Source organism: Maniola hyperantus, chromosome 13 (genome assembly GCF_902806685.2).
Source record: "Maniola hyperantus chromosome 13, iAphHyp1.2, whole genome shotgun sequence".
NCBI lineage: Eukaryota > Metazoa > Arthropoda > Insecta > Lepidoptera > Nymphalidae > Maniola > Maniola hyperantus.
In genome coordinates this window covers 75,504-100,896 of record NC_048548.1, presented here as the reverse complement: position 1 = coordinate 100,896, position 25,393 = coordinate 75,504, and the positions used below count along the sequence as shown (strand labels likewise).

The 25,393-nt window shown below is 43.6% G+C and overlaps 1 protein-coding gene and 1 pseudogene across 1 annotated transcript in view; both read right to left on the bottom strand.

The window, feature by feature from the left end:
- Nucleotides 1-25,393, bottom strand: part of Dnah3 (dynein heavy chain 3, axonemal) — a 69,447-nt gene that overhangs the window by 15,403 nt on the left and 28,651 nt on the right. The window contains exons 25-58 of the mRNA XM_034974433.2: nt 17,276-17,444; nt 16,866-17,059; nt 16,310-16,438; nt 15,697-15,898; nt 15,385-15,537; nt 14,672-14,895; nt 14,434-14,602; nt 14,155-14,260; nt 13,668-13,834; nt 13,256-13,370; nt 11,995-12,209; nt 11,684-11,890; nt 11,526-11,597; nt 11,044-11,187; nt 10,550-10,735; nt 10,053-10,279; nt 9,242-9,305; nt 9,021-9,137; nt 8,370-8,517; nt 8,091-8,179; nt 7,879-7,992; nt 7,511-7,636; nt 6,967-7,127; nt 6,537-6,680; nt 5,153-5,272; nt 4,138-4,303; nt 3,044-3,296; nt 2,693-2,819; nt 2,386-2,497; nt 2,201-2,314; nt 1,767-1,944; nt 1,500-1,604; nt 1,001-1,162; nt 243-429 (exon numbers count right to left, since the gene is read on the bottom strand). Coding sequence (XP_034830324.2) covers nt 243-429; nt 1,001-1,162; nt 1,500-1,604; nt 1,767-1,944; nt 2,201-2,314; nt 2,386-2,497; nt 2,693-2,819; nt 3,044-3,296; nt 4,138-4,303; nt 5,153-5,272; nt 6,537-6,680; nt 6,967-7,127; nt 7,511-7,636; nt 7,879-7,992; nt 8,091-8,179; nt 8,370-8,517; nt 9,021-9,137; nt 9,242-9,305; nt 10,053-10,279; nt 10,550-10,735; nt 11,044-11,187; nt 11,526-11,597; nt 11,684-11,890; nt 11,995-12,209; nt 13,256-13,370; nt 13,668-13,834; nt 14,155-14,260; nt 14,434-14,602; nt 14,672-14,895; nt 15,385-15,537; nt 15,697-15,898; nt 16,310-16,438; nt 16,866-17,059; nt 17,276-17,444 — 5,166 coding nt within the window. The remainder of the gene's footprint in view (nt 1-242; nt 430-1,000; nt 1,163-1,499; nt 1,605-1,766; nt 1,945-2,200; nt 2,315-2,385; nt 2,498-2,692; nt 2,820-3,043; nt 3,297-4,137; nt 4,304-5,152; nt 5,273-6,536; nt 6,681-6,966; nt 7,128-7,510; nt 7,637-7,878; nt 7,993-8,090; nt 8,180-8,369; nt 8,518-9,020; nt 9,138-9,241; nt 9,306-10,052; nt 10,280-10,549; nt 10,736-11,043; nt 11,188-11,525; nt 11,598-11,683; nt 11,891-11,994; nt 12,210-13,255; nt 13,371-13,667; nt 13,835-14,154; nt 14,261-14,433; nt 14,603-14,671; nt 14,896-15,384; nt 15,538-15,696; nt 15,899-16,309; nt 16,439-16,865; nt 17,060-17,275; nt 17,445-25,393) is intronic.
- LOC117988028 (5S ribosomal RNA) lies at nt 22,197-22,315 on the bottom strand (annotated as a pseudogene).

The window sequence follows — 25,393 nt, the reverse complement described above, 5'->3', positions numbered from 1 at the left end:
AATCACAGAAAACGCCAAGCGCATCACGTGATTCCTCCCAGGCTTCAAATCAATTTTTAAGTATCTTATCTTAGGTAATTATTTTCAGTTAATTTTAGAATTTCCTTTTACTCATCAGTCTCACCTAAAGATATTTGTCAGTAGCACCGGTTCGATGTTCTTATGTTTACTCATCAGTCTCACCTAAAGATATTTGTCAGTAGCACCGGTTCGATGTTCTTATGTTTACTCATCAGTCTCACCTAAAGATATTTCTCAGCAGCACCGGTTCGAGCACAGCATCCAGCTGCTCTCGCACGTTCTCCAGCATGACGGGCAAGCCCAGCTGTATGGCGCTCTCCAGCACGCGCACGTAGTTGGAGTCCGTCAGCTTGATCACCTTCAGCTGGTTCTCGCGCTCCATGTTCTTCACCCATTTGTTGGCTTGCTCTGTAGAGGAGTGATACTTTGTATAATATCATTGCAGGATTTTTGAGTTAAATGAAACGCAAATTTTTACAAACTCAAGTTAGAAAAGTCATGCATTTTGAATTTGCTTCGGTCCGTTTCAGTGATATTAGGTCTGGACATTCACTTAGTTTTTAGTCAATTAAGTGAAAAATGTGCAGGCTGAAGTTTTGACAGTAAATTCAGCAATGTTTCTTAAAACAACGATCGACCACAATATCTACGTACAGGAATAGACAACAAAGGAATCTACAGTGTAAACAGGTATATGAAGTGAAATCATTTATTTTTGCAAATGTGAGTAGTAAATGATGGTACATACATGGATGGTCCCTTTCACATTTTGCCATTTATGTATTGCGTGCAAGATATGTGGTGCTTACAATAAAAATAAATTTAAAAAAAGCAAATAAAAATGACCACGATAGTAAAATTTTAAAAATGGTTACACTACTTCCTTAACCTTTTAATCTTATATGACTGTCTCCTACCTATGTTCCCAAGTCATTATTAGCATTGTTCTGATATCGACTTATCATCTGATCTCTCTAACCTTGAGGATCGATCATCAGCGGCCAACGACGCGACTTCTCCACGATGATGCCGTTCTCGATGGAGAACGCGTCCACAGGCAACCCCGCGATGTTCCACGCCCGGATCACCACTGGCTCGCCGAGGGTCGTCACCAGGGAGTACACGTCCGAACAGGGAATATCTACAAAGTACACAGCCAATACGTTTCGTACAAGTTTTACCTACATGCTGTTTTATATAGAAATTCACCCAAATCATGAAACCTCATGATAAACAATATAATATGAAGCTAGCAGAATTTTAATTCTAGCGCCGAAGTACCACAATAACTGCCAAATATTTGAACCTGAATTTCGTGGAACTAGTTGTTTTTTCGTTTTACGTTACCGTTACCGTTACGTTTCCGTTAATTAACCAGGACCTATGTGACATTGTCAGAATCGCTCCGAGCTCCATGTAAATTATTGTAACGATTAACGCAGTTGTACAGATTGTTAAGATCATCGATATTGTCTTACTTAGCTCCTTCGTGCGCTGGTTCCACACGGCGACCAGCTCGCGCCTGTAGCTGACGGTGTAGGGGCCAAGGTACGCGATGAACCCCGCCGATAGCAGCACGTCACCTGTAAGGGACCACTGTTTAGTTCAAAGTTGGATCAAACGAATGCCTCGTAAATCATCTACAACATTTTTGAGGTCTAAGGTTAACTTTCTTTGATTCTAAAAACCAAAAAAAGGTTACAATTTTTGAGCAATTTACGTAGGTATGCAAATCTACTACTGACCAATAATATTAGACAGTAGCTCCTGCAGCTGCCTGGCCAGCTCGGTCCAGCGCGCCTTTTCGCCGCCGAGCCCGCCGATCAGCTGTTCGGCGCGAGACAACTTGGTCGAACACAGATCGATTTCGTCTTCCAGGCCTTTCTTCTTGCGAGTCATTCCTGCGAACTCGTCGTTAAGAGCCTATCAAAAAAATAAATGGGAATGAGATTTTAATCTACCGTAAATTTTTGTACCTACCATGTAATTCTCACTATAACCCGAGAACCAATTTAAGCCTTCACATCAGGATATACTACTGCCTACTTACTTCTTCCTTCCAAGGGAGTATGTTTAAAAAAAGGTATGTTAATATAATTATTGTCGTAGAAACCTGTCGTACCTATTACTGTTTCAGCAAGTTTAATTTCGTTTCTCGAACTAAAAAATCCGAACCTACCTGCAATTTGTCAAGTACTCCTTGCAACTGAGCTCTCTTCTCATTTAACGTATTCATCTGCATCTGTAACTCTCCTTCAGCTTCCGCCAAGGCTGCCTTCTTAGGCGCTACGACCTGTCCAACAAAATTACTACGTTATTTAGATTCTCTTCAGTTTTTTGTGATTAGGATTGAACATGTGTCACCTTGATGACTCGATCGTACACGTCCATGGCGCGCACCCACTTGCACAGCCCTTCGCAAGCAGACGATACCTTGGCGATCACTGCCGGGTCGAACTCACGGTCCGGGATGTACCTTTGAAGTAGGATTTGTACATACTTATTCATTCCCAAAATCGATAATCAGCCTAGTGATAGCTAAATTGGTTATATAACTGAAGAACATGTAACTACCTAGGTATTAAATAATAAACAGTAAACAGTTCAAACCTACAGTAGGTATACCAGTTTAACTGTAACCAGTTAGCGAGAAAAAGTGACATTAGCTTACTTGTCTCTAATTTTCTTCATGATAGCTGGAGGTATATTGTCCTTATCGTAATTCTTCAGGCTCTCCAAGAACTTCATGTCGCCCAGCATTTTCTGCGAGGGTCCCCAGTAGTCCTCAATTGGTTTCCCTAGAAAATAATCAAATGCGTAGTGAGAAACTTGGGGTGAGATTGTACAGATTTTTTTCTGATTTAGTATTGTCTTGATTTGGCCTTTTAACATTACTAAAAACAATTAAGGAGTACCAAGGGTCTAAGTTTAGGGTTTTATTTATTGTATAATACAAGTCTGGTGTCCCCCTACTGTAGGGAGCCGGTGATGGGTTGTGATGATGCTGAAGACGGCATCTCACCAGTAGCATCCATCTTGCGGTCCCCCTTGATGCCCTTCATGACGCAGACGGCCTCCATGACGAGCTTGACGCCGGCGGGCGGGTTCTTCATGGACTTGACGAGCGTGATGTCAGCCGGCTTGAGCGTGTTGAGCGCGTCCAGCGCCGCCTGCAGTGCGGGCACGGCCTCCGCCAGGTCCGACTCGCAGTCGTCCTTGATGGCCTGCGCCGCCGCCGCCGCCTCGTTCGCCAGAGCCTCGTCCGCGCCCACTATCTACAGGTTTACTCATTCTCATTTTTGTGCAGTGCTCGACGAACATCCTAGTGGGGAACATTTGGCAGAGCAATGGCGACCACCCAATCGCGTCAATATTAAAGTTGTTTGCCGGGCACTATATGCAAATCCTTAATATCTTAAAATTCTTTTGAAGTCGATAAGATTGTGGCTGGAGGTCCTGGATTCAATCAAGGCAGAGGCGATTTGGGAATTTATAAATTCTATTTGTCTCTGGTCTGGTCTGGTGGGAGGCTTCAGCCGTAACTAATTACCATCATGCCGGCCAAGCCGTGGTGCCAAGCGATTCAGTGTTTCGGCATGATACCGCGCAGAAAATGATAAAGGTTATAAGTGAAATAAAACTGCCGTCTTATAATAGGTAGGTATTCTCGTAGGTACTCCGTAAAAAAATATGTTTGACTCCATAATCACTTACCACCAGGTAAGATCGCGGTCAACTGCCCTGTCTTAAAGTATTGTCGAATGGATTCCGGATATTGATGTGAAACAGATAAAATTGGGGTATCTGGATCATAACTTTGGTAAACAACAAATTTGTGGGAGATCCGTGCCTCGCCTGAAAGGACAACGACCTCGCCCCGTCACTGCGGACTTCTGTCGTTCGTATTGTAGCTCACACACACATTGCACACTCTCTTGCACCCACTCAAAGTGCCATTTGCACGTATACAAGCCACAGCCTCCACATGTCGAATGTCGATTGACCGACTGGTCCTGAGAGCGACCTTGCCCTTTTAGCGACAAGCAGGGGCCGAAACATTTACAGTTTATAGGCTCTGCTGCATCACGGACACTCGTCTCGTATCTGGAATTGTACCTCTTTCTGTTTCTCCACCACCACAGTGTCCTGCTCGATCTTGATCATCAGCTTCTCAGTCTTGTCGGAGGTGTCCACCAGTAGCGGCTGCAGATCGATGAGGTTCTGCTGCATCACGGCCACCTGGCCAGCCGCGAAGTCCAGCTGCTCTAGACCTGTCTCGTATCTGGAATTGTACCTCTTTCTGTTCAACAGCAAAAGTCATTTTTACCCAGTTTTTTTTACATAAATAAAAAAAAAAAAAAAAAAATTTAAGCTCTATTTTATTATTTAAACTAAGTATTGAATTTAATTAAAATGTGTTTTTAGACTTCATAATTGAAAACTTGACATTTAAAAGGATATTAAAATTAAATAATATATTTTATTTTATGAAAGACGCAATTCCGAACGCAGACAAAAAGACCTTCTTTGTAGATAATTATTATTGTTGTAAAAGTTTAAAAAGTAACAAAATTAGAGAACGTAGTGATAATTTAATACCATCACAATTAAAATAATTAGTGACAAACGCTGAATTTAAACTTTTTTATATCTTGTTTTTTTTTTGCTAATGAGGTGCAAAATGTTGTATAATCCATACTAATATTATAAATGCGAAAGTGTGTCTGTCTGTCTGTCTGCTAGCCTTTCACGGCCCAACCGTTCAACCGATTTTGACGAAATTTGGTACAGAGATAGCTTGCATCCCGGGGAAGGACATAGGCTACTTTTTATCCCGCAAAATCAAAGAGTTCCCATGGGATTTTTAAAAACCTAAATCCACGCAGACGAAGTCGCGGGTATCATCTAGTATAATATATTACACGACAGCAAACTTTTCATTTCTTGAGCTAACTTTCTAACTTAGAATCTATCGCAATATTTTTCGCTCGCTCGAGATTTAAACTAAGCACTCGCAACAAAGACGAACTTGTTGAATTAATAACCATAGTTGACCAAAATGAGGAAATAAATTAATTAAACTCCAATTTTACTGATCTGCTGTAAAACGAATCAAAGCAGCTTTACTCACCGATTCCTAGATTTAGTAATCTGGTCCACTTTCAAAGTGTACAAATTCTGGAATGCCTTTATAAGCTCCAAGTAGCTCGTCGGTGTGACGTACACTTTACGGTTTTGCTCCGAATAGAACCTGTAACAGTTCAATGGGTAAACTTTGATTGTATCAACCCTTTAACCTATTCGTACGCTTTAGGTACGTAGGTACAATGAAGTCTTGTAAATGCTAGTACACAGCTGAGCAAAAAACAAACAACCCCGACCAAACCCCCGTTTAAAAGCCCCGAGCAAACAAACAACAACGATTACCTGACAATATAAATGATTACCCCCTCCTTGGAACATCTGCAGCACCAAACCTACATCCTCATGGGGTCATGAGGAGTCTATCATCCCTAAAGATGAATTTACAGACGGATGGCAGTAGTGACCTGTCGCTGAGCTGCACGACGCTGGTGTGGAACAGCTGGCACATCTCCACGCAGCAGTCGCGCAGCTCGGCGTCGACGCTCGGCATCTTGGCGATGAACATGGACGCGACGCGCTCCAACGCTTCCGGCGGCCATGCTCTAGTCTGTATGGCGGTAGTCACCTGTCGCTGAGCTGCACGACGCTGGTGTGGAACAGCTGGCACATCTCCACGCAGCAGTCGCGCAGCTCGGCGTCGACGCTCGGCATCTTGGCGATGAACATGGACGCGACGCGCTCCAACGCTTCCGGCGGCCATGCTCTAGTCTGTATGGCGGTAGTCACCTGTCGCTGAGCTGCACGACGCTGGTGTGGAACAGCTGGCACATCTCCACGCAGCAGTCGCGCAGCTCGGCGTCGACGCTCGGCATCTTGGCGATGAACATGGACGCGACGCGCTCCAACGCTTCCGGCGGCCATGCTCTAGTCTGTATGGCGGTAGTCACCTGTCGCTGAGCTGCACGACGCTGGTGTGGAACAGCTGGCACATCTCCACGCAGCAGTCGCGCAGCTCGGCGTCGACGCTCGGCATCTTGGCGATGAACATGGACGCGACGCGCTCCAACGCTTCCGGCGGCCATGCTCTAGTCTGTATGGCGGTAGTCACCTGTCGCTGAGCTGCACGACGCTGGTGTGGAACAGCTGGCACATCTCCACGCAGCAGTCGCGCAGCTCGGCGTCGACGCTCGGCATCTTGGCGATGAACATGGACGCGACGCGCTCCAACGCTTCCGGCGGCCATGCTCTAGTCTGTATGGCGGTAGTCACCTGTCGCTGAGCTGCACGACGCTGGTGTGGAACAGCTGGCACATCTCCACGCAGCAGTCGCGCAGCTCGGCGTCGACGCTCGGCATCTTGGCGATGAACATGGACGCGACGCGCTCCAACGCTTCCGGCGGCCATGCTCTAGTCTGTATGGCGGTAGTCACCTGTCGCTGAGCTGCACGACGCTGGTGTGGAACAGCTGGCACATCTCCACGCAGCAGTCGCGCAGCTCGGCGTCGACGCTCGGCATCTTGGCGATGAACATGGACGCGACGCGCTCCAACGCTTCCGGCGGCCATGCTGTGAACCTGCCGACATTAGCAGTAATCAATTAGTTCTTGTCTGTCTGTGTCTGGATTGTTATAAGTCTAGAACACGTAAAGGAATATAAATTTAAATGGATATATCGAGCGAGATGCCTACTAGGTGCCTATATGCTTAATCCTCTAAATCGTTAGTAACAGCGATCACGCACTCATCCGATCCGAATCCGTGAAAATACGGATATAAAAAATATCTACGACATTATGTCACCATACAAAATAAAAAGGAACGTATTTTCACGGACTCGGAGCGGATGAGTGCGTAACTCACCAGTCGATGGTGCAGCAGTTGATGAGCGAGGGGAACATGCGCAGGCGGTTGCGGAACGAGTCTCCGATGGGCGACATGGCCAGCACGAGCCGAAGGTTCGCCTTCACGCGCTCCACGTAGAACCCGAACATGGCCAGCGGGGTTGTCTCCATTTTCCTGCCCTGTAACAAGCGCCATACACTGTACACTGTAAACGGCAAAGAAGCTGCAGGACAGCGAGAGTACCCGTGTGAGCATTGTGAGTCGCTGTGGCGCGCGATCTCTCTCCAGCGACTTCGACAGAGACCTTGCAATGAAAAACAAACAGAAGAACTCCTTCCTTGTATAAGTGTATATTGTTTTGTTCCCCACCAAGCTGTCACGCTTTATACTTATGTCACATGTCTCAGAACTTCCAAAACTTTTTTATTGTTTAATTTACTATTCCCTAGTACATAGTAATATTTATTAGGTAAGTATTTAAACAATTTGTTACATTTACAACATAAAATTTTATGGCTTAAATTTTTAAAGTAAGCAAGTTTACGGAATGTGAAACACTCACAGCTTCCCTGACGGCAGCTTGCATCTTGTCGAGGATCTCCACCTTCTCGTCCATCCCGTACAGATTGGGAATGTCTCCCGTGTTCAGCAACATGTTGATATCTTCCACCATGCCCTCGTACATGATCTGTGAGCAGAGTAACTTCACATGTCGGGGCAAACGGCGCTAACAGTCCAAGGTCAGTAAATTGGCGGTGCTACACTCCTGTGCCTTAGAAAGAAAATAAAGCCGAGTGCCCTGTGCTTGTCTCCGAACGTGTCGGATTGCTGCCTGAATTCCAAGACCAAAATATGGTGCACATGTATTAAGTAGATAAACCATTTTATAAGACATGCCTCTGGACTTTATAGGTAAATCCCAATAAGTACCTGATTGTCAGCGAAAAGGAAGACCAACGGTTTCCCAATGATGCCAGCTTTCATGAGCAACTTCCTGATGTCATCGCGCCACTCGTTCTGGCCGTACACTCGAGATATCTCGATCTGTTCACCAAATCATTCAAATTAACAAAATGGGAGGGAGGTCTCAAGTAGCTACGTCATGATGGTTATATTAATTAGTAGATGCATCTACAATATACCTGTATAACATTCATCTCCAGGATGCTGGCAGCAAGTTTGACTGCGCTGCTTCTCCCGCTCCCACCCACGCCGACCAGTAATAGGTTGCCTGCCAACAGAAATGTTCAATAATGGAGTGACAATTTATGTGTTTTTCCACTAGTCCAGCGATTCCAGCTATTCGAGAACTGACCGAAGATCAACAAAGAGTTATTTTGAAATAATAGCCAGAGTATAAAAATTTGGTAAGTGACTCGTGTCGCATATTTGCAGCAATTCAACAAATACCAAGGACGCACCGTTATCCTGTAGTAGAACCCGGGTGCAGCGGGAGATGTGGTCCAGCGCGTAGCGGAACATGACGAGCGCCATGGGCGAGGAGGACACCACGTTGTACTCCTCCAGGTAGTACTCCATCTTCACCGCCATGTCATCCAGATCCAACACCTGCCGACAGAAATATTTCTTATTGTACTTCAACAACTTACCTACTTACAAATATTCTGTGTCTGTCTGGATACTGTATACAGTGATTCTGCCGTTCGCGTTGGTGTAGAATGCTAACTGTCCCATAAAGAAGTAGCGGAGATTTGTCCTCGGAAGGAAAAATTGATCACAGCAATACAACTACATTGAAGCAATAAACAAGAGTACAACTAAATTATAACGTCTATGTTATATGTATTACGTAAACATCTATTCTATAGTATTAGATAGACGTTAGAAGATTCCAATCCAATCCATCAGCCTACATTTATTATATCCACTGCTGGACATAGGCATGTTCTGTTCCTCCAGCTGGAGGTCGTCCTACACTGCTGGACATAGGCATGTTCTGTTCCTCCAGCTGGAGGTCGTCCTACACTGCGCTTACGGGTACGCGGTCTCAACTCCAAAACCCATCTGCCCCATTGGCCGTCGGTTCTACGACAGACATGTTAGAAGATTACCTGATCGTAAATCTTGGGATCAGCATCCGGCTCCATATAGTTTCCAAAGAAGATATTGGCGGCGTGGCGACCGGCGAGCTTCTCTCCCTCCGGCACGTAGCCCAGCTCCGTCAGTACCTCGAATTGATACAATAATATATTTTGCTTTATTGTATGGATACCACAAGAAATTACAAATAACCAATAAAAATATAATCATTAAAAAATAAACGGGTAGGTACCTGGTCCATGTGCACGCGGAAGTTGCCATACACCGCCTTGTTCACCACGTCGAACAGCTTCAGCCTGCACAGGAAAGTGATGTAATATCATCCCCAATTGGTCCTTCGAGCCGGATGTTGCCTGTGTTTGGTGATTTCACTAAATGTTACTGAGTGTTTCACCAAACCAACAAGAGTGAGCGTCCAATGAGGAAATAAGCGGGAGTGAGACAGGTAAGATCGGAAGGATCGGAAGAAAGAGGTGTGAGTGGTCTGGAATTCAGGATGGCTTCAATCTCAATCAAACAGGTTGTCATCTTTTCATTAAAATTCTGTCAAATCCATACTAATATTATAAATGCGAAAGTGTGTCTGTCTGTCTGTCTGCTAGCTTTTCATGGCTCAACCGTTCAACCGATTTTGACGAAATTTGGTACAGAGGTAGCTTGCAACCCGGGGAAGGACATAGGCTACTTTTTATTCCGGAAAATTTAAGGGTTCCCACAGGATTGTTAAGGACCTAAATCCACGCGTAAGAAGTCGCGGGCATCAGCTAGTTTAAGATAAGTTTTAAGTTGAATTTTACCAATTTTACAGTAGATTCCCATAAACCCCCAAAATGTGGGGTATTGGGGAATTAGACGGAATTCAACATCCCTATTACTAAGATCTGACTGGATGTGATTTCGTTACTGGCTCCAATAATGTCGTCGAATAGGACGTCACAGATAGTGACTAACAACAACAACTAACTAACAATTTTGGAGAAGACAAGCGTAACAGAGTTGTCAGGAAACGTCGACTGTTGAGGAAGAAGGAGCACAACGCTTACCGATCGGTGTCGTCGACGAGCCTGTCGTAGAATACGCGGTAGGTCTCGTGGATCCACAGCAGCACTAGCTTGCTGAGCTCCTTCATGTGCGAGCTGGGCACGAGCAGCACGCCGCGGATGACGCGCGCGAAGTCCCGCAGGTTGAACAGGTAGTGGCATTTGCTGGGCGTGGGCAGGAACTGCCGCGTCACCGCCTTGTACACCTCCATCGTAGCCGCCACCACCGCCTGGGAACCACGAAGGTAAGCGCAGAAGATGCCTTTTAGGGTGCCGTTTGAGTAGGTACAATAAACCTAGATAAAGTCTGTGGCAGTCGTTGCAGGTTGACACGATACGAACCTAAGACGAGCTAATCATGACGATCGCACTATATAGCACCACAAATATTTTCAATCTCTCACCATGAAGCCTGAATAACGCTAACGAAGTTCTAATCTCCGAAACGTTTAAGTTGATTTTTAAATATTACTCGATGAAGTCAGTGTAAAAATATCAACCTTGCTCTGTCTGGCAAGCGTATCCGTGAAGCCCTTAGCAAAATGCCAGTCCACGATAGTGACGAAGATCTTGTTGAGCGTGTTATCCTCGAAGGAGTCGAGCGTGACGAGCAGCGTGTGCCGCGTCAGCCGCGACGAGATCAAGTTGGAGCCGCCGCCCGGAGGCAGCATTGCTGACACCAACAGCTGACAAACATTGTCCGTTTCTTAGAAAATGGTTACAATCATAATTAGATTATTAATGTTTCGACTAAATCACTTTTGACAAGAATCATTCTGCTGAAAGTGAGAGCTGCTGTCACAACTTTTTGGAGATGTCGTTAATAAGCCAATCAACTGATAAAAGAATTTTTGATATTTGTATACCAAAAGATTTCAGCAAACTCGTGCTTTTTTCAAGCGAAAATTTTCATTAAAATTGGTTTTCTACGACCGTTAAAATGCCATTGAAAATGAATTCTATCCAGCAGGTTATATCAACTATCCCATCTTACCACGTCGACAACTTCCTGGCGCACCATCTCCTTCAGATCATACCAGTGTCCGTGGTCAATCCACTGGCGCAGCAGCTCTAGCGGCGGCTGCGCGCCCCACTGCTCCTTCTGAGGCATGCTCAAGTCGTCCACGAACAAAACGCACTGTGGGAAAATGTCCTTATTTAACTATTACATTTTACGCACGTTATAGGAACTGCACGATTTCATCCAACCATCAACATCTTTTGACCGGAAGATATCGCGAGGGTTCGCCTTTCTACTTAATATGCAACTCAGGACGGTCTTTATGTACTTCACTATATCGGTTACAATATTTAGAGGTAGTCCGTTATCTGACATAAAATCTTAGGTGTATTTGTATTGTTTGTACCTACGTTTTATCTGCGCATAACCCGACTTCAGCCTTTCATCGGGAGAGATTATGGCACAGCCAATTAAAAATACACGACTAATAACACTTTGAATAATTGGATACTTACTTTCTTTCCCATCGAAGGTCCGAATACTCCTTTCCTCCTTCTATCAACTTTTGACATAATTATGTCTTGCGTCTAAAATTGCAAATAAATTTCTTAGTATTCAATCGCTTAAAAAAAATAAAGTACTTAAATATTTAATTAAAACTGAAAGTAATCACCTGGTTCGCAGTAGTTCTCGCGGAGAAATTGATGGTGTTAGTGATGTACTTCTCCTTGGGCAGGGAGAGCAGGAAGTCGAGCACGAGCGAGGACTTGCCGGTGCCCGTGGGGCCCACCAGCAGCACGGGGATCTTGGCCTTCACCATCTTGCTGACGAAGAAGCGCAGACACGCGTTCTCGTTTGTCAGGATGATTAACTCGTTTACCTACAAATATATCCTAGTCGTATAACAGCTCATAAAATTGTGTGAAATATTCATGTCAATCTATTTTGTAGCATGTTCAATAAATAACTAATAAAAAACTGAACCTTAGCATTAGGAGGTAAAGCAACTTCCTTCTCCAACTCGACCCAGGGTATCCACGAGCCGTTATTTCTCTTATCATACAAGTAGTCAAACACGGTGTCCTTGTCTTGAAACAGCTGGTTCTTGGTCAGCTTGAACGACTTGGGCTTGGGATGGTTCGCGTTGCTTCCATCGAGCAGTTTGCGGAAGAACGTGTCGAAGCCTTTGCGACTGTCACCTGGAAAAAAGTTTTAAACACGATAAAAAATCTGTTGAATATTGTGTACCTATTTCTTTAAAGAATTCTCCGTATCAGTAAACGAATTTTATTTAGTCAAGTAGGTACTTCAAATAGGAAATTGGAGGCATTCTCGACAGGATTTTTTAATAGTATATTTCATTACAAGTGTGGAAAGGCTGTCATTGCAAAGAGTTCCGACAAATGTCTACCCGAGCCGAGGCGCAGACGAAGGCGATGGTTGACAGTCGGAACAAGTTGCAATGACGGTTCCGCACGTGTACTGAACGACTATTTTTAATACAGTTGCGAAAAAATTAAGCAATTTAATAAAATAATAAAAACACAATAAACTCAACTAACTAAACATTTTCTGAATAACTATTTGCTTTGTTCTCTTCTCTCCACGCAATAAATTCGTCGTATGTAGATATGTAGCGACTTTTGGCTTTTCCGGTAAAATGTTCTCCGAAGCATTTTGTGCAATTATACTGAGTTCCGGTGGTGTTAATTCAAAGAAACTCGAAATCGAATGGGTCGAAATTACTCATTTTGTGCAACAAACAACTAAACTTGCAAAGAAAATTTCTGAAAAATGGCGCCAACCGTAGAATATAAGCAGCGTTTTTTTTTCTTCATCCATTCTGGTAGGCAAAGGAAACTATGCTTATACAGCCAAGTCTTCAGTAGAAGTTTTTTATTGATATGAAATGAAAATGAAATTTAATGAGATGAAATGAAATGAAACCTAACCAAACTCATTCAATCAAATCATTAAATCTGATATTGAAACAAATTAGTATTTGCATGAATCATAAAAACTTCTATGATTTTTTTTAGTGAAAAGTTCATGGTTGGTTTTTCTTTTTAATAGACATTATTTTGACAGTTGGGAAAGAGAACGCACGAGTTCGGGAAAGGTAAAAAAAAGCACGAGTATGTAATAGCCCACATCCCGAACGCTATACGTCCCTGCAATACGCCACTTTTTGAGCAACTGTATTAAAATAGTATTTTTTTAATGAGCCTTGAAATATTATAATTACCGTCAATAGTGGCGCACAGTCCCCAAAGCAGCGCGAACACAAACGTGCACTGCAACCACAGCGTACTGAACTGCGCCTCGCCCTCCAGCAGACTCGAGAACAGGCGCGTGAACGACTGCAGGAGAACAACAATCCTGCATTAATGAGCCAAACCTCAAAATGGCCACTGTTCCCATTTTGAATTTTATCTCATAAGGTGAGTTTTTCTCATCATGTCCAGTTGTCACTCTACTTCTTTAAGTTCAACTGAAACGATTCAAATTTTAAATGGGACTGTCTAGAATCTGTCTCAAGATCGGTATGTACGCCTTAAAACTCAAATTTTTTACTGTAAAAATTTGATACCTTCGATGTGACACTATCGATAAAGTGTGCATGTTTCTGCATCGGGCGACACAAAACAGTCCCTCACATGAAACTGATGTATCTCGCCGACTTGCACGAAGTGGCGACACTTGCCCAGGTACTCGAAGGTGGGCGGCACGAGCCAGTCGATCAGCTCCTGGATCAGCTCGAACTGCTCGGGGATCAGCTTCTTGCTGAGTTGAGTGTTGTACGACGTCAGGAAGGCGCGCCAACCTACACACGTTATTGATTTAACTATCTACTCTTCCTTTGTGACAAGTTTCAATAATTATTTATCCTCATCGTTTGGTGATTGAAAAATTCAGTCTCACTTGTACTTAACCTTTTTATTATTCATACTTTACACAAACTAAGTACCTATACTGCCACAAAAAATTAAAATTTACAAAATTTTAAGAACATTTTTCGGAGGAGATACCTATAGTGATGTCAAAGAGCCATACCTAACAGCTCAGGCTCCATGTAAATCATACCGCATCGAGACACGGTAGCCGGGGAAGCGAATTACGTATAGTGATGTCAAAGAGCCATACCTAACAGCTCAGGCTCCATGTAAATCATACCGCATCGAGACACGGTAGCCGGGGAAGCGAATTCCAGATCGGCTGGCTCGAAGATTAGATTCATTTTGTTCGTCATCTACAAAATTATAAAGTTTGTAAGTTCAAAATATAGTTGATGAGTGAATTTTATTTTTGATGAATTGTACAGTAAATTTTTCAATGAAATGTAACAGTTTTGAATTAGAAAATATATCGATGACAAAGACATTACATGTATCATGAAGTGAATGAAATCGGGAGGCGAGTGACCTGTATGATCTCGCCGCTCATGAGGCACAGCTTCTTGTTGTCGTCCAGCACGGTGTTCATGTTCTCGATCCACACGGCGTCCACGGGCCCGTCGAACACGATCCACTTGCGGTCCCGCGTCGCGGCCGTGGCGTGCTCGCGGAACGCGACGGCCAGCACGCCGTCCGACCTGAGAACTTCAGTGTATACACGACTCGCGAGCCACGCAAGAATGATGATTACGAGATACGTTACGTACCATTCGTGCGACGCGGGATCGAAACATCCATACAGCTGGCCCAAGGTGATGGCCTTAGGGTTGAGGATGCGGTAGATGGCGCCGAACTCCTTGTGGCGCGGCGGCGGCTTCGCGAGCTGCAAGGCGCGCAGCGCGTCCGCGAGGCTCTGATAGGCCTGCGTCTTGCCGCCCATGGGCGCGCCCACGATCATGAACCCGTGACGGACGAGCATCATTTCGTATATCTAGAAGCAATCATATTCTCCCTCCAAAACTTTTGAATTGGTACCAGAATTTGCCGTTGAACTCCAAGTCTAAACTCCTCGATCCTGACGCTGCAGAGTATTGGTCGCCTGAGGTAGGTATTCAGGAGCTGTCGATTGTGAATTGATATTGTAGATAGGTAAGTACCAAAGACATCGGTCTATACTATACTAATACGAACTTCACGTAAAAAAATATTCTGATGCTACAGGGTAGTGCCGAGCTGCCGCGGGCCGTCGCGTCGGTACTGGGCCGGGTAGTGCCGAGCTGCCGCGGGCCGTCGCGTCGGTACTGGGCCGGGTAGTGCCGAGCTACCGCGGGCCGTCGCGTCGGTACTGGGCCTATTGTGAATTGTGTGGGGGCGACTGTGACTGCATTTTATGAACCTATACCGAACATATTAAGTCGGTCTATTTAAGAATTTTCATTTTTTCAAATTGAAAGGTTTAGCAACCCAGTAGACCGGGTACCTGTATGATCTTTTCGAGGTACCAGTCGGTGTTCTGCAAGTTGCGCTTCTCCAGCTCCTTGTCGATGCACCTGAGCAGCTCGGCGCGGTCGGGCTGCGGCACGTCCACGCCGGGGAACAGGTCGGAGTAGATGCCCGCGAACAGCGGCACGTCCTGCCGACGGCGCGGCTGTGAGAGCGGCTCGTGCACAAAGTGGAAGCAATAAAAGCTGACTTCGAGTTGAAGTACAAAAGGCTGGCGGTTTTAATTTGGGAATAAATCTGTCTTTGCAAGTTCGAATTACCATCAGATGGACCGCAAGGAGTTCTGTACCTGCGACAGGAACTTGGGCATGTTGACGTCGATGATGGCGCGCAACACGAGCTGCGCCTCGTCCCTGTCGGGGTAGCTCTTCTTGAGCGCGCCCGATGCCAGCAGCACGGACTTGACGGCGCGCATGCCGTAGTCGTAGTGATTCTGCGACGACAGCTGCTCCGAGCACAGCTTGTACGCTTGCACTATTTTTCGGGCTAGCCTGAAACACACATGTACGCAAAGATCTAATTATTTATTAGAGTTGCAGTGAATCGCACCTTTTGATTACCGTTTCATGGTAGAGAATGTTCGCCAGCGTGCAGCAGCTCCACACAACGCTACAGAATGTCGCATCAGCCTCCGACGGAAGGCGGCAACAGAAGATTGGCAACTCACCGGCCCGCGCGATCATGGCGTAGTCCGGCATCATCGTGGCCACCAGCACCTTCAGGTTGTCCGGCAGCTGGTGGCAAAAGAAGATTGGCAACTCACGGGCCCGCGGTGACGAAGCCGTTGGAGTAGAGCGTGATCTCGCCGATCATGGCGTAGTCCGGCACCATCATGGCCACGGTCCGGAACAGCACCTTCAGGTTGTCCGGCAGCTGGTGGCAAAAGAAGATTGGCAACTCACGGGCCCGCGGTGACGAAGCCGTTGGAGTAGAGCGTGATCTCGCCGATCATGGCGTAGTCCGGCACCATCATGGCCACGGTCCGGAACAGCACCTTCAGGTTGTCCGGCAGCTCTGTGCGACCCGCGTAACTGGACATTCGATCACATCGTGTTTATTTTATTAGTAGGTATTTAATTAAACGTGACGACGGAAACCTTTGGTTTGCTTCATAAAATATAACTAACTGTTAAATAAAAATCTTAAGCAGCAGTTAGAACCTTTGAATTTTTAGACTGGACAAACTATTACGAAAGAATCACGACTTAGTTCTTGGAAAAAAATATTTATAATATTTACCTTTTCAAAATTCAGACCAAAACAAAAAGATAATGAAGCCTCAAAAAGTCTAAAGATCTACATTTAAAATCGTGTAGCAAAAAGATCTTACGCGCTCTTGTTTATACTAAAAATAATGTTTAGCACAAGTTAAAACTTCTGATAAGTAGCTAATTAAATCTAAAGCGCAACATCCAAAACGTATGCTAAAAATTCAAATGGACGGTAAATCCTTGTTACCCAGGGTTCATGGTGATGAAGACGGAGCAGGTGGGGTCGAGGCTGATCTCCGTGCCCTCGAAGACGAAGCGCTTCTCCTGGCGCAGGATGGCGAGCTGGATGGACAGGATCTGCTGCGCCACCACCGACAGCACCTCCAGCTCGATGCGGTTGAACTCGTCGAAGCACGCCCACGCGCCCGACTGCGCCAGTCCCTGCCACCACAATAGCACGCGTAAATAGCTATAACACGCATGCAAACTGTGAGGCGTTTTAACCTCAAAAGCATGAGTATCCCTTAACTAATAATGTTTGTTTCGGCTTCTATCCATACCGCGAACGCCATAAAATCGCCAGTCATTTGAGGGTCGAGATCCTTTTTACTAAAGTTAAATTCAGATATTATGAAGTACTTTTAATTTGAAGATAACCTTGAAGAACTTTCCGAGCGCCTTGTAGTCCAGGCCGTCGGAGCAGTTGAAGACGACGCACTTCTTGGCGACGGCCTTGGCCAGGTCCTTCGTGGTCTCCGTCTTGCCCGTGCCGGCCGGGCCCTCGGGCGCGCCGCCCAGGTTCAGTTTCAGCGCACTCATTAACGTCCTATATAAAAAAAATCCAGTCACAAAACAAGTTTCTTACGGGATGGCCAAAAAAAGTAGGTAAATTAATTAATAGCAAATAGGATGTAAGTATAGAGTCAGGAAATTCGACAAATTAAATTGGAGTCAGTGCGTTTCGAGTTCTGAAGAACCTCAATGCAATCTTCAACACATAATATGGGAAATGTCCCATATGTGTTGAAGATTGTCATTAAGAGGTTTTTTTCGGTTTGAGAAATCTAAAATGGCGTCCATTTGCTTGAAGACTAGAATAGAATAGAATAGAATAATATGTTTTTATTCAAGTAGACTTTTTACAAGTGCTTTCGAATCGTCGGGTACTTTTAATTTACCACTGGTTCGGAATGCCGTTCCTACCGAGAAGAACCAGCAAGAAACTCGGCGGTAGCTCTTTTTAATTTTAATTTTACAATTTGCCGACCCCACGTAGCGTGGGATAAGGTAAGGAAGAAGAAGAAGAATTTACAATGTTATTATACCAATTACTATACAAGCCATTGCAGCCCCGTGCATTGCTGGAGCGAGTCAAATCCAAGCTTTTTTATCATTTACATAGTCTTCGACTGTATAATAGTACAAGTTTTACAAAACAATAAAACTTGTATTATTTGAGCAGAGATGATGCACAGCATCTGTGAGAGTGCGTGGTACTTCCCTTTTAGTTCTTCCACCAATCAGAGCGATCCGTCAAGTTGTCAACCAATGAGAAGCACTTCCGTTCGTTGTGAGTCACGTGGTCACAGGTAGGGGGCGCTCGCCCTGCTTTCCTCATAGAAGTCTCTCACCAGGAGGCCTTATGTGGATGCTGTGCATCATCTCTGCTCAAATAATACAAGTTTTATTGTTTTGTAAAACTTGTACTATTATTCGGCATGTGATGATGCACAGCATCTGTGAGAGACATGTCTATTAACTCCTGGTGACCACCAATGACGCTATGTGAACAAATGATACACGGGTGTGATCTATAAAATAAACAAGTGACAATAAATCTCAAATCGCAACGGCAACTGATAATAATTATTGTATTCTCAATAGAATACCACATCAAAATCAAACCAGTATTTATGTAAGGCGGGTAGCATCAAGATAACATATTTTAACCTAATAGTTTATAAATCAAACAGGCTCAGGTTAACAGTAAAATACACCTAAGGTATCCTCTCTACGCCAATTGCCACCAGAGTGACTGTCTTTAATATGTAGTTAGAAAAGACAGTACGACCGTGCGTACACTTCCTGGTGAAGCCCGTATGTTGCTATCTTTAAGTACCGATCTTACTCAGATGCCAGTGACTGCTCTAGATGCTCCACGTGTTTCCCCTTTTATTGTGATTAACAAACATTTCGGACTCTGGGCTACCAGACTGTGTCCGCTTAACTCTAACAGCTTTCTAGGCCAGCAATTCCTACAGAGGGTTCCGCGAGCCCAGTGATATTTTCAATAATTAGTATCTTTTACTTAGGTATTAATATTTTGGAATAGAGCAAATATTTAACATGCAATAGAATTAACACATGTTTAAACATGTGTAGGTGTTATTATTGCACACTTTGGGTCAGCAATACCTACTATATTTAGATCCCTATAGAGGGTGCGACTGGCGGTCAGTGAGGGCCTTTCCCATCCGCGCCCTTCTTGACATTCAACTGTAATATTTTATTTGTTGCAAAATATCTGCGAAGCAATAGCTAATAAAAGTCTTATACTTTCGAGATTTTAGTAAAAATCAACGAAATTAAATTTTTTAACTGGCTAGAATAGGACAGTGTCAAATGTTTTCAACTTGTACCTAATTATTTTCTGCAAGAAAACTTGCTGAATTTATATGAAATTACTAAATGATGTTCGCAATATCAGTGGCAACTGGCGGATAGGGTAGTCCACCCTGGGCCACGATAGCTTAGAAGTCTCCAAACCTGGAGAAGTGAATATTACAGTAGATTCCCAAAATGTATCCAGTAAATATTTTGCATGTTAAATATTATTAAAAAAATAACAGCTAAGCCCATGTTAAATATTAAAGAGTTAAACAGTTACAAATGAATACCTATAGCATAGGATCGATTTCATTGTATTAAGCAAAAAATTCGCGCTCGTTTTGCTCGCGCAGATATTTCAGTATTTACATTCCTGTGTGCGTTTTCAAATCAAATAAGTAAGCATTTATAATTACAAAACTTATAAGAAATTGTGCTTGTTTCGCTCGGGACTTTTCTGATTTCCTGTTCACTTTAACCATGAGCGAGCATCATTGACTTTGTAAAAACTAAAGAAACATTTTCATGCTCGCATGCCGCACAATTCTATCTCCTAAATTTTCTATTTATTTTCATGGTAATCTTTGCTGGAATTACGACGTATAAAATCAAATTACTTTTTTCACTCTTCTTTAAAAGTGCAGTTCCATTTGGTCATCATTTGGTTTTGTGTTCCATAAAATATGATGAATTACCTTAGGGTTGCGTGCTCTCAAAAGTTTAGGAGCCCTTGTTCTTAAAGTCTATACCAAAAAACGGGACATACATTTTTTGTTAGGATACCTACTGAAAAAAAAAAAAAATACCAACCTGATTGCCTGTATGTTGCAGTATCGATTTTTGATCGGAATTCCGGATCGAATAATAATAAAAGCATTTAAACTAGTTATATAGAACTAAAATGTAACTTTGTATTGCCCTGACGGGGCTTCATGAATGCAAATGATCAATAAATGGGTAAATGAGTAAACATTATATGATTATTGTCCTCGATATCGTCACATAATGAAACTCTTAAAGGCGTGGGGATCATGAACGCGTCCGCCAGATGCAAGCAGTAAAATGCAAGGCAGTCTAGTGACGCTTCAAACAAAGTTACTGTATTTTAAAGATAATATTGCAACTAGGCAATCAGACCTTATAGTCCCAATTTGGAGATTTCTCTTATTGGTCTGACTAAAAACTGTCACCACGGATTCGTGTAATAAGATAGTGGGATAACTTTATCTCTCTTCAAGTAACAAGCATTCAGCCAATACACTTCCATCTCAAGTGTTACAGGCATCAAGATAACCAAACCATTAGGTAGGTACAACTGGTGGAGTGCGGCGTGGCACAATTTTTAAAGAATAAACATTTTCTCATCCTTTTCTCCTATAGTATTTTCTGTGCATCATTTAACTCAACGTAGCCAAGCTGATTTGCAAATTTATATGATAATGTTTTCACTTCATGGAAATTTCTAAATAGTCCTTTAGATTCTGACCAGTCTTTGGATTCCACAGTCTCAATTTATAAAATTGAATCTCTAATTTTAACAAGTATCTTCCAGATTTTTTTTTCACAGAAACCTGCATTTACAGGCGGGGCAAGATCGGTGATCTGATATTCTGGAGCCCTACCGCGGTAGTTTGACAGCCACAGTGTGACGATCGCAATCATGGTTGAAACTCGCCCACCACTGGCCACAATGCATCGTTGCAACAAAAATAGCACAAATTCAGCCAATCACAACAATTAAGACTGTATTAATGACTGATGTAGGTCTTATGAAATCGCCCTACTAATCTACCAAGACTCATCCCAGATCTGGGGGTTCTCATTGGTCTGGTCTTGACGACCTTCTGCGGAGATCTGGGAGCCAGAATGCTCTTCTCTACATCAGTGCCACAACAAGGTATGTTCCTGGTAACGAGTTTACTTGGGGTATGAAGCTCGTTGGCGGAAATACCCAGGCCAGTTGATAATTTTATACCCAACTGCCAGCGTTGCAAAATGTTGCAGTGATTTCGAAACGAGGCCGGATACGGGGGCATGTATGGACAAGAGTAGATTTGGAGGTAAATGGCAGCCGCATTCCCATAACTTGAGAAGAGCCTTCGGAGCTCAAACCAACTGCCACTGCCTCCGATACGCTCAGAGGCAGCCCCCGTGAAACTCGGGCTGGGATGGCCGCGAGTCATTTGGCCAATCGGTACTTGCTGGGTTGGTGGTCCTTCTTGAAGAACTTTTTCGCCTTGTATGAAACTCTTTAGCATAAAAGGACTGGTTAGCGGAAGATGCGTGACGTGTTCTGCTCGATTTTAACGTTTGCTCTCGACTTTTCTTCCCTTCCGTACCCAGAACAAACCAAGATTGGAGCCACTCGTCCATGCCACCCGTAGGTATGTTGTACATACAATCGCAACTGATTCTCATCAAAAGACATTAGTAACTTGGAGGTATCTTACGCAGACCCTCTCGCAAGTTGTTAGTAGGCAGCTCGTTCAAAATACGATCCCGGCGTGTTTCTACATATTCAGCCCGCTTGCCACACACTATCTGCATCCTTTTCTCACTAGCTTCATATAACTTCGATGAAGATTGAAAAAGGTCCTATATTTTATCGAAAACATTGACTGCGGTGAGTATCAGGCGCAGCAGACCAGTCTTATTCTTGCAGATATTGTATCAATAGCTCACGTTGCAAAGCTTAGCGATAGCAAATAGCATTGCAAATGGCGGCCATGTCACGTTCGGACTCAGCTAAGTAACCTCCTTGCCCTTAATAAACTGCCTAAGGAGTCCTACATTGACTATGAACTCAACTAAACCCGGCGAAGCGTTGTGAATTTTCATGGCATCCATATAACGAATATATATTCTCTTCGTCAACAAATTTGTCCGTGAGCCTATTTAAATGAGTAGGCACAAGGTAGGTACTTTTCAATAAAAAGTTATTCTCTAAATATTATTAAGTCTCAACGAAAAAGGCCAACGCCACGTGGTGTTACCAGGAGGTCACCCATCCAAGTATTGACCGCGCCTGATGTTGCTTAACTTTGGCGATCGAACGAGAACCAGTGCTTTTAACATGGTATGGACATCAGCTGTCCAAAAGTTAAGGACTTATAGTCATAGCAGCTTGCGCTTGCGCCTGCATAGCAACAGACGCAACAGTTATTGGAATATAATGCGACGTCAAATGAGCGTGCGCAGGTATCGAGTGCACTCGGTGCACGTCCTGAGATTGTATTGGCGGCGCCACGTGGCGCGCGACATAAGTAGAAGTAAGTAGACTATGCCTGCGGCGAAAGAATGTTTGATCTCTTCGGGAGACCTACAACAATTCGCAATAACAATAACCGCGGGTAGCCGCAAATTTTTATCTCATTCTAGCCTACAAATTGATCAAATGTGAGGGTAACGTGCGCGTTGTCGTGCGGAATGGACGATTTAAAAGTGTGGTTAGGTACCAAAACGAAACAAAGGCGGCGGGGCCGATTGCATAGCACGAGAATATGAATTGTTTCTCAACAAGTCGGTCAAAGTGTTGACTCGACTAATTATAATCTGGATATAGAAATTTTAGGATGACTCACCGAGTTTTCTCCTTTTTACCTCACTCGACTCCGGTGTGGACTGTGCTGTCACCCGATCCAGAACTCGATTCGTCGTCCGTATCGTTCCGACGACGCCGCTCGCTGCCCGACGCGGCCTCGGCCGCGTTCCCGACCGCAGCGCCGGCCGCGTTGCCGGCGGCGGCGGTATATTTCACGTTATTCGTGTTGTCGCAACGGGAAGTAACGACGCTATGAGGAAAGCAGGGCGAGCGCCCCCTACCTGTGACCACGTGACTCACAACGAACGGAAGTGCTTCTCATTGGTTGACAACTTGACGGATCGCTCTGATTGGTGGAAGAACTAAAAGGGAAGTACCACGCACTCTCACAGATGCTGTGCATCATCACATGCCGAATAATATGCTTTTTTAGGAGTAGGTATAGTTTTAACACATCTTTTGAACTTGTGTAAAGGCAAGTCTAAAATTGTTTGTGGAATTTTATTTTAGTTATTTTTTTATTTTTTATTCTAATTTGTTACCATAATATTACTTTGTGTTGTGATAATTGTATTTAGTGGTTACTAGAGCTTATGCTCGCGACTTCGTCCGCGTGGACTAAACGAATTTCAAACTCCTATTTCTGCCCCTCAGGGGTTGAATTTTCAAAAATCCTTTCTTAGCGGATGCCAATTTTCAGCCCGATCCGTCCAGTAGTTTGAGCTGTGCGTTGATAGAATAGAATAGAATAGAATAGAATATGTTTTTATTCAAGTAGACTTTTTACAAGCGCTTTCGAATCGTCGGGTAGATTTAATTTACCACCAGACCAGATAGATCAGTCAGTCAGTCACCTTTCCTTTATATATTTTTTTGTGGTTATAAATGGCATAGTATGGAGCACGCGCAGCTTGTCGCAAATTGTTGCGATTGTAAGACAACTTGTGGGGGAAAGGCCACAACTTTGACGCGACCTTGATGGCGTGGCCTTGTTGTCTCGAATAGTACCTATTGTCCGTGATATGACGTGGTTGTATGGTTGTGCACATCACGTGGATTTCTTATATTCCTGCGCGTGAGTAATACTGAATAAGGTGTGATAAATGGAGTGAATGTTGCCTTGTAACCCACGACTAATTGTTTGGCCCGACTTGCCTCGTGGATTCTTTGTATGATTTTTATTTTTTTATTAGGAGAACCAACAGCTTACATTAATCTATTATAATCTTAAACTTAAGTAACTACGAGCTAATAAAAGGTTTTCACAATTAGATACTACATTAAGAGTAAAATGAACACAGTGACAGACTATAACTAGATATAATTATTGCATTATGCTAGCAAATAAATTTGTTAAACTTTGGCGTACCTACACTATTCACATTGCCATAAAATAAGTCTATGCTGGATTCGTCATAAATTGAGTTTAAATTGCGTGAAGCGCGAGAAATGAAGGAATTTGATCTGATGTTAGTTCTAGACAATGGAAAATGTAATTTTTTTTGTGCTGGATGCACGTATTAATACATGTGAGGTTACAAATAATTTAAGCTTCGTAAGTAATTCAGGGCAATCTATTGACCCCCTCGCTATGTTAAGTAGGAAACAAATATCAGCTATGTATGTTTCTACGAATATGAAGAGGCACAAGATGTAAATCAGAACAGGCTTTTTCATAAGAAGTTTTAGGAAGGTGAAATTTATATTTTAAAAACCGAATAAATTTACGTTGAATATTTTCAATTTTGTTGATATAAACTTGATAAGTAGGGTTCCATATTTGACAGCATATTCTAGGTTACTACGGACCAACGAACAGTAGGTATAGGACTTTAATGGTTTTCATTTTTTTGAAAGGTTTACCTATCTACCTACTAGCACGCATAATGAAACCTAAAGCTTTATGTGCTTTGCTTGTAATAGTACCTATATTATGTTGGTCGAGGATCAGTTTCGTATCAAGTAGGTAGCACTCCAAGATCCTTTATAGTATTCGTTCTAGTTAATGTTTTAAGTTTGAGACTATAACCAAAATGATGCGTTCTTTTTTCCTAGTGAAGGATATGGAATTGCATTTTGATACATTAAGATCGAGTTTGTTTAGAGTGTGTGAGTTTGTGATTATAAGCTATGGAACTATTGAACATTTGAATTATATTTGCTTCGTAACAATTAGGAGACGTTTTTTATATACTGTCGCATTATGAATACGAGCGCGACATCTTTGATCTTTAACTTCAGGAGGCTACTTGCGTTGTGAAGTTGTGCTTTAATTATTGGACGACGCCCCCTTAAGAAGTCAAGTAATTTATCTGAACTAACTAGCGCAGTAAAAGAGGACGTAAAGAAGAGTGAATCTATTAAGTACCTACTATCGTGTGCTATTGTGGTGCCGCGAGAAAGTTTTGCACCATTGCCCCATGGGGACAATTGGTCTATCTCCTCCTCCGTTGTCCACCTTGACACGGAGCTCAATTGGAACGCACCCTTGGAGATCTGCGGTGCGCCGAAGAAGTTTTCCACGATGGCCCCATTGGTATACATTTGGGCTATCTGGCTCACCACCCCGGCACAGCTGGTTTGATGGGGGCTGAGCGTTCACTCGCCTCCTGCCGTCGTAGGCTCAG